Here is a 9,767-nt window from a genome sequence, read left to right on the forward strand (position 1 = left end):
AATGTATTACTTGGCTTTAATTTGAGTATGTTTTTCGCGTTGGAACGAATTATTTGGTTTTACATGTAATCGTATGGGAAAAGATGATCCACCTTACGACATTTTCATGATACGATCTCAGTTTCAGAACGGATTAATTTCGTATCCTGAGGTACCACTGTATAAGGAAAATGAGAGAATAAAATCTTATAAGACAAAAGAATTTTAAACATAAAAAAGGATATTACATATGATAAAACAGGTGAAAGATTTCCAGAATAATAATAAACAATTATTAATCCTGTATTTCACAAAAGACCATTTTCCAGAATTCAAGAATGATGGAAAGGCAATGAATAAAGCCTTCAAAGATTTAAACGACTTGAAATCCACAGTTCTGGGAGTTCGTTATATGTAATAAAAATTGTTTTCATAAAATTTTATTAAAGATTATTAAATGATATAAACTGTAATTACATAATATTGTACATAAAATAAAGATCTTTCATATAATTTCAAATTAACACACACACACACAAATTTCCATCCTTACCTGTTCTAATTCTGCTCTACCCTGATTGTTCTATATCTATATTTCCTTTTCATATTTATTATTATTTTTTCTTCCTTTTACTTGATTTAAGAATTATGATAATTATTTATGTGTGTGGCTTTTTGATATTTAACTGAATTCGTGAATATATACATTTTGAGACAAATAGCTACAAAATTTTGTTATATTCACAATGATGTATTAAAACACTAATTATTAAATAACCTAAACATGTAACTTACAATTACATAAATATTTAAATTCAAATTTTTAAATCCATAAATTTTTTTAAGTAAATTGCCTAACATGATTATATTTAATTATGGTGCAGAAAGCTATATTAGCATTGCACATTTTTAATTAGAAGAATATTTTGTAAACAATAAAACAAATATTTGATATTAATGAATTTTGTCTATAAAAAAGATTAACTTAGTTCTTTATTTACTTTCAAACAAATAAAAATTTTGTTAATGAATATCAAAATGTTAAAATAATAATAATTGTTCTAATTTCCTGATAAAGACATTCAGAGTATGCCAAAAACACTAGAAAGGTGATAATTTTGACAACTGCTGGGCTAATTTTTGTGATTAATGAGATTTCATGTACTATCAATAATAAGCTATTATTTATTGTGAAATCATCACAACCAGCAATTTTTGCAATCTGCTGTGCTGCAATTTTTAATCATATTTTTAATTTATTTCATTTAAAATATACAGTCGACCCCCCTATAATTACGGTCCCTATAAAAACAAGAAAAAATTGCTACCGGTATCCGTAAAAAATAGTAAAAGTTCCCTATAAACACCTCAAACGTCATCGGGCAGCCGAACTACTTNCATTTCTTATCATATTGACATGAAATTTAACTGTTAAAACACTGATTACATGGTAATATTGACTGTGATTGATGTGTTGTATGCAGATCTTCTGTAACTGTAATAGAGTCATAAATAAATATATTTAGAAATGTGATCACAAAAAACTGTAAATATGATAAAATGTTTTTCAAAAATACATTTATTGCTGTCTGAATACATTAACTTTCCACAGCTGTATGAACTGGATGTACAAGTACATTAGATTTGTTGGTATATTAGAATGCATAGCAGAGCACTTGGCACTGGTATCAACTGTTTGAAATTTGTATAAATTTGAACTTATTTATTTCCTTACTGTTCTTTACAGTATAATATAAGCATTCTATTTTTATATAGGTACATTTACATTTTTTTAATATAAAAGTCATTTTATAGTAATCTGTATTTGATTTCTTAATGATTTAATAGAAAAGATGGGCATCCCTTGTACAACACGATACTTCTACAACAATTTTGCTCTAACACTATTTTGGTTGGAAATCTCCATACAATTTTACAATTTTTAAGTGTGAACTTCATTATTCAATATTTTTTTTTTTATTCAAGTAAGCATGCATGCATGTCTCAAATTTGCCCATGGATTTTAGAATATTGAAATTTTCAATTTGTTTTGTGCCTTTTGTCAGGTTTACTTTAATGAAAACTGATAGGACAAGGAATAAAAAAATTACACTAACTTTCTTATCAACTAGGTGTCATCATAGTTTTCAGACTTTAGCCATTAGGATTGTCATTGTGTTTTCTTTTTATAGATTAATCTTCATATTTAGTAAAGTTTATTTAAACATTTTTAGGAAAGTGTAATTAAACATTTTTTAACCATAGCTATTACTTACTTATGAATGATTACTTCATTCATAAAAATGACAAAAGAAATACAGCAGTATCTCGATATTCGAACAGTTTCCAACTCAAACAATTCCATATTTGAACACACATTGTGGAAAAAATCTCTCTGTACTCGATTGAACAAACACAATCCTACAGAAGAAATTTTTGTTTAACATGTGAGAACTCAAACTGTAACGAAAATCTTTTTTCAATTTCATCATACCTATTTTGACAACTAACATTGTTGACTATCCTTTACTACCTGAGAACATCTTGATTTACATTTTCTTGATGGTGAACACGATGCTTTCCCGTGATTTGTTGACCTTTCAGCTGTCTGTTACTGATTTTAAATATCAGAATTGACAGCCAAATGAGTCAGCCATTGTCTGTTCCTCAAGGAGTAAAAATCATTGCCAAATTCTTGTGTGAGTGCCCAATCCTACTTTACTTTGGATATTTCATTCTACCCTCAGTCAACTATGCCTTTGAAAACAAACTTTCCCAAACAATCCTGATCCAGAACTTTCCTAAACAATCCTTAATGAGACAACTTTAAGGCTCTAATCACAACAAAACCTTAATCCAGGAACATCCTCTTGTGAACACCATCAATTCCAGGTATTTATTGACTTATCAACAATTGTAAACTCACTCTCTCGTGACCATCTCCATTAGATAGGTCAGTTAATCTGATATTATGATATATGTATCATGTAACCTTTTCCTTTCAAATAAATGCTTATTTGTTGTTAACCATAGAGTCTGAGTGCACTACTTCTGTTGCACTGTCTCACCATCCTCCACCTGAAATCTGATTGCCTGCACACATGGCTGCTTGTGTGACCTACTTTCAAACCCAAAATAAACTCACCATTCCATGTCGAATGAGACACAGTGGTGTCAGTCCTGACAAGGCAAAGTTATGCTGACCCTCCAGTCACAAACAAAATTTTCATTTTGTTTTATTTTAATTTGTCATCCATAAAAAATTATGATAAAAATTTTAAAAAAATTAAGATCTTGCTGATATTTCTGATCAAGATCAACAAAAAAACTCAGATAATGACAATACTTTGTAAAAAGAAAATATCCTTGTTTAACTAAAATTAATATTAATGTGTCATACAATACTTTTAATTGTGGTTGTTAGTTAATTATTGATTGTTTTAACAAACGTATTTCTCTTAATGATAAAAAGAACTACACTTTTGCTAACTTCTGGAACCTAACCTCATGTTTTGCATTAGTCCTTTGTTTCATATAGCACGGATTCACATAACACAGCACTTTTTCAGAATGTAACTACAGTGTTATAAGAGGGATAGCTATACTTCTCACTATGAGAGATTTGAAGAGTGAAAGTAAAATATGGTTACTAAGTTACAACATTTATTGTTGAAAATTATAATAACTGAAAATATCCAACAATTTAATATTTTGACAAAATGTGATATTTTCAAATCCTGCTAGTGAAACTATTGATGTAAATCTCATTCAATTTCCAGGATATTTCTTGTGTTCAATGGCCAAAGAAAGACTAAGTGATTTAACATTATTTTTTATTAAAAATTTCACATACAGCTTAAGTCTCACTAGTGAAAACAGTTGATACAAGCTCAAGTTTTCTCTGAATTTTTAGACAAATCTTAAATAGACCTACAGTGTACTAATGCAATTTACTACTTTTAAAATGAATAAATTATTTATAATTTTATAAATATTAGACTGTATCACAAAAAAATTAAAGAAATCTCAATTGGCCCATTCTATTGGAAATCCTGCACACAGATTCACTCATATGTCATTATCCCACTATAGATGCACTGTTTCAAAAATACTTGTTTATTACAAAGAAACTGTGCTCTTTTAGTACCTGAAAAGTGTAAATGACCCAATACAAGCTCCATAGTCTTTGATGGGAAATTCTACTTATTATTCTCCAGACATTGCACCATCCTAGTAACATGTTTTCTTTGTGTTCAACAATCATCAATTCAATCAAAAATTCTGAAACTAAGAAGTGTAAAAACAGCTTTCTTCACTTCAAGAGATAAAGATTTCTACTAGATTTTACAGTACAAACTTTTAACTCATTGGAAATCAGTTATAGATTGTGCTGGTGTATACTTTCCCATATAAAATATCTTTATTCACTTTTTTACATAAAGTTTACCACACATTCTTTTGGATACGAAACACTATAAATGTTCAAATATTAAAATAAATGCAATAAACAATGGCTGATTTTGTTATTAGACTGATTCGTTTATAGTATATGTGTCAAAATATAAATTTTATTTTTATTTCTGGAAATTTTAAAACTTTTACTGAAGAAAATTTTCTAACTATTAAATATAATCTTCAACAACTATAAAAACAAAAAGTAATGAAATATTTTTCCAAAACTATAATTTAAGAAGTTTAATATTTTCTAATTTCATCAAAATACAAAAACAAAATTACCATATGTTCTTTTCAGACTTTTTTCTTCTTCAACATTTTGTACTGGTTGTGGAGGGGGTGGTGGTGGTTTCTGAAAACAACTGGGATCTATACCAAGAGAACGACATTTAGATTTGTGCTTGTTCCCTGTAAAAAAAGTATATAATTAATAAAAATGTCATACAAAAATCAGAAGTAAAATAGCAATGTATTAAAAAGCCTTTTTTACCAACATATTTTATTGCAAAAGCTTTTCAAAACTGACAATATATTTTTATAGGGAATATGTTGGAAAATATCTGTTATTAAAAATATGCATGCATACAATGCAAGATTAACAAAATAAAACTTCAGAAAATTTTTAAAATGGGTAATCCAAAATCAAATTATAAGAAAACTATTTTTTTATTGGAATAAACTTGGAGAGCATCTGACTGCTGTGTTATTGATATTAATTCCTGATTTTCTTTTTAGGTAAATTTATTATTATGGCTCCTAAATTGAATAGGAAATCATTCTTTCCAATTTTGAAGGAAGCTTTTAAAAGGGAACAAAGAATTGTTTGTTTAGCTATTAGAAAAAAACTTTGATGTGGAAGAGGATGTGTGGGTACTGTTACATTTACATCTTTCATTAAACTCTGAAGTTGATGAATTTATTTCTAGGTTAAGCTATATAGTAGAATTCATTCTACTATATAGCCTAACCTAGAAATAAATCATATTCCCTAAATTTCTTCTAAATTTAGGGAATATGATTTATTTCTAGGTTAGACTATTTAGGGAATATGATGTTAGATTAACAGTAGTAGAAAAAGTAGTCAGCAAAAAGTGCAGTTTGATTGACAAGGATATTGTAAGCAATATTGCAACTGAAAATTAGATTTTTTTGGATAATCAAAGGAAAATCATTATTGAGTTTCCTTTGATCTGGTATGTCTGAGGATCAGGCTGAGTCACCTGCAGATACAAAAAATGAAATTTGTTGAAGAAATTATGCAGTTATTACATATTAATATTATTGAAATAGAGGAAGTGCACCTTGCTTAGTCATTTTTGTATTCAGTGATCCTTATGACAAGAAGTTTAATAAAAAGTAAGTAATACAAAAAAAAAAAAACTGGAGAGTATTTTTGTAAATAATGATCTCATCTAGATTAAGAGAGATTAGGGATAGACTTCATTCTTTTGGCAGAAAACAATAGCTTTCTGGTGTACAGTTGGTAAAAATAATGTATTATAAAGTGTTAATGGTGCAAATATTTTTATGATGTAACTTGTAGTCAAGTCAAGGATATGTCTTCACAGCAATTCCAAAACATGAATTTATCATCACTGATTTGGAATTGTGTAGGTTTATTGAACAAGTCAGTCAAATTTAGAATTATTTATTGCAGTTCAGCATGATTTTTCTTTTCAAAACTTGGCATGATTCTTCTAAAAACAATTCTCAATTGCAGGAATATCTAATGCATTATAAGTTACTTTTCAGTAAAGTATTTAGAATATATTTTAGCAGTTGCTTTTGTACTAGTTGATTATTGACAATTAGGTCAGCATTTTTGTTTGCAGTTATTTATCAGTATGACTATCATTATTATTAAGTTCAGTCCCAAATTGGAAAATATATTAGTCTGTTTTGTTTACTTTCAAGACCAGAATTGGCAAGTTATTTTGGATACACTTTTAGAATCGACATTGGTGAGAAATAATAATATAGCAATTATGGGGGATTTTAATACAAGAACTGGAGTGAAGAATAAACTTTCTAAATCCATTTTTATTTATTTTAATTAAAATTGTATTCTGTATAGAAGATCAAAAATTGGAACAGTTAATTCTTTCACTAGAAAGTTACTTCAATTTTGCAAGGATTTGAGTTTGATCAATTTAAATGAAAGATGTTTAGATGAGGCTGGTGAATATACATCTCTTTCCAGACAAGGGTGATATGTTATTGATTTAGTCTTAGATTCTCCCTCTGTTTAAAAGAGTGGTTTCTTTTGTGGTGGATCAAGGTCCTCACTTTTGTGATTGATAGTGGCAGGGAAAAATATGATATCACTTAAAGATAAACACTTCATTAAAATAATTTTTTGGGATGAATCTATTAATAAAAGGAAAGAATTGGTTGTCACATTGAAGAATGTTTTTGATCCCTTGCAGTTAGATTCAATTAATGATTTAAGTGATTTTTTTTGCAGGACTGATTGGGAAAACAGTTTTAATATAAGAATGAAACATAAACTAAGCTTTTGGTTTGATACTGATTGCCCTAAGTTAATTAGATCAATTAATAAAGCTTAGAGACTATTAACAAAAAGTAATGATTTGCATGATTGCATTTTATGCTAAGTTATGGCGTCTGGTAAGCAGACTTGTAGAGAAAAATAATTTTTTCTGTATAAAATACAGAATAGTTTTGTAAAAAATAATAGGTTTTTTTGGAATTATTTTTATGAGATCAAAAGAAATGGATCTCATGATATCAGATATACATCTACTGATTAATGATAGAGCCATTTTTATGATTTGTTTGGTCTAGTGAGCCTTATTTAGTGAATAATTCTATGTTTAATTTTTGTGTTAACTAGTTTGATTTTTTACGTATGAAAATTACAAAGCCTGAAATGGATTTTACTTTGAAAAAACTAAGTCAAATAAGGCTTCAGGAATTGATGGAATTTCATTGGAATTTTGGAATATTCAGAATATAAAGCCTTATTCAGTATTTTTTCAGAAGGAATTTTGAATGTGACAAGATTCCTGATGTTTGGTAGTAAGTGTTTTGGTACCTGTTTTTAAGTTTACTTGAGAGAGATGTTCCAAGTAATTTATAGAGAAATCTGAATACCATATTTATCAAAATTGTTTTGTAGTATATTATATAGATGGTGGTGAGTAGGAAAAGAAAGCTTACATGGAAATTAAGCAGGTCTTCATCCTGGCTATACTAGGGTAGATAATATCTTTGTCTTTTACACTGTAATACAGAAAACGTTTTTAAAAAAACACAGTAGACATATGTCTTTTTTGCAGTTTTATTATCAGCTTTTGTTACAATTAACAGAATTTACTATGGTTGAGAATATCACAATATGATTTTAGTTACAGGTTTGTTTTTATGTTAAGTGAATTGTATGAAAGTATTAGAGATGGAAGAATATATTCATCAGCTATGTACTCAAAGTTTGGAGTCAAATAAGGTTCTATTTCAACCCATTTTATTTAATGTATTTCTGAATGATCTCATTGAAAATACTAACAATTCAGCAGATAATATTGATATATATCACTTACACAGATAATAATGTAATTTTATCAGATTCTGTGATTGTTTTGTAGAGAATTATTGATTTATTGGTTAATTATTTATATAAAAACAATTTGAAATTGAATCTGCTAGGAACAGTGAGAATTCTAGTTCAATTAAATGATGGTTTAATGGATTTCTGGACAGATTACAATTAGTTATAGATATCTGGAGATTTTTCCAGTAATGGATGTTTTCATTTTCACTATTTAAACAAGAGAATGAAAACTAGAGTTCTTTTGAACAGTGTTATTCAATTGGAAAAAAGCAGCTAGGCTTCATACTTTATATTATCTACGAGAGCAGTTTTTTTTTTTGAAGCTCCGATGGTCCATAAAACAAAGACAACTATAAATAACAAAATGTCTGAGACTAATGATGATCTTCAAAACAACGTTGTTAAGGCCATCTTAATTCATTGGTGGCAACATTCTATGACAAGGGGATGGAAAAGCTCATCCACAGATATGACAAATGCCTCAAATCTTCACGGTGATTATGTTGAAAAGTAACCATGTTTGTACCTAACTTTTGGTAATAAATTCATTTTGTTATTTACACTTGTCTTTTTTTTATGGACCAACAAAGCTTGGGAAAAAAACAGCTTATGTACATTTATTAAATTGATAAAATTTATCATCAAATTAAATTTATAAAATTGATGGTATTTCCTTCTCCATTATATGTCTCAGAAATATGGGAGTTTTCAACTGACTGATAGGACAAAATACAAGTTGAATTTACTAAAAAGTATTTGGTTTGCATTCATTTACCCTAAGGTCTTTTGTCTATTTGGAAAGTCTGCTGACCCTCTAAAATCATTCATTTGTAGAAGATTAAATAATTGACTTATCAGAACTTCTAGGCTAAATGAATCATGTTTAAATAAAGTGTTTAAAACTTATAGTAAATAATAATAATAATAATTTGGATTGGTCTCATTCCTTTAATAATTTATGTATAAAGAAAAATATTGGTTTATTAGTACAAGATTTGAAGTTAGTGGACTGGTTATTCAATAATATTTTTTATAAATTTTTGCATTGTATTTATTCAGGTATTGATGAGATTAGATCAGTACTGTAGTTAGTATAAGATTTTAGAAGTAAATTTTTCTGATAACTCCTTATATAATCAACGGGTTTTACTCAATGTATTATCCTTTTATATACAGATTAGGTGTAATTCTCTTGTTTTCTTGAATAAGGAATCATGACTAAACATGAGCTAGAGTATCTTGAAAGTTTTTGAGTCCTAAATATTGAAAAGTTCAGTCTATAAATTAAAAAATCCTTGTTTTTTAACAAAAGAGAAAGAATTTAAAAACATTTGTAATTTTTAAATGTGAAACATTTTTATTTTGTTAATTATATTCTTTTAGCTAAAGATAACTTAAATTAATAGTAAAAAAACATTTCTAACTAAACATTTTTGATAACCTTAACTTTAGCATTTAGTTTCTTTGTTGTTGCTATAATGTTGCCATATTTTGTGGAATTTTATGATAATTTGGTACTTTACACTAAAACTATTAATAAAATCACAATTTATAATTAAACATTTTTTCGAATAATATAACTATTATGAAAAACTTTTGTATATTTTTTACCAGTTAGATGCATCTGCAATTGTTGTGAACTATTTCCAATAACATCACAAATTTCACATCGAAGAGAATTGCTAACACCTTTGGGCTGAACAACTTTACCTAAAAAAGTAAGAATTTTAAAAATTAAGTTATATTAAACAATATATTGTAT

General features: G+C 27.6%; 1 protein-coding gene across 3 annotated transcripts in view; it reads right to left on the reverse strand.

The window, feature by feature from the left end:
* Positions 1–3,349: 3,349 nt before the first annotated feature.
* Positions 3,350–9,767, reverse strand: part of LOC111625504 (zinc finger protein 346-like) — a 52,776-nt gene continuing 46,358 nt past the window's right edge. For 2 of the 3 annotated variants that reach the window (XM_023368655.1, XM_023368656.1), the window contains 2 exons: positions 9,617–9,715; positions 3,350–4,842 (listed from right to left, as the gene is read on the reverse strand). In XM_023368655.1, coding sequence (XP_023224423.1) covers positions 4,694–4,842; positions 9,617–9,715 — 248 coding nt within the window. In that variant the 3' untranslated portion in view covers positions 3,350–4,693. Of the gene's footprint in view, positions 4,843–7,614; positions 7,678–9,616; positions 9,716–9,767 lie in introns of all 3 variants that reach the window. The other variant, XR_002756741.1, reaches the window with a different exon arrangement.

Source organism: Centruroides sculpturatus, unplaced genomic scaffold (assembly GCF_000671375.1).
Source record: "Centruroides sculpturatus isolate CEXI.00-Female unplaced genomic scaffold, Cexi_2.0 scaffold105, whole genome shotgun sequence".
Classification (NCBI taxonomy): domain Eukaryota; kingdom Metazoa; phylum Arthropoda; class Arachnida; order Scorpiones; family Buthidae; genus Centruroides; species Centruroides sculpturatus.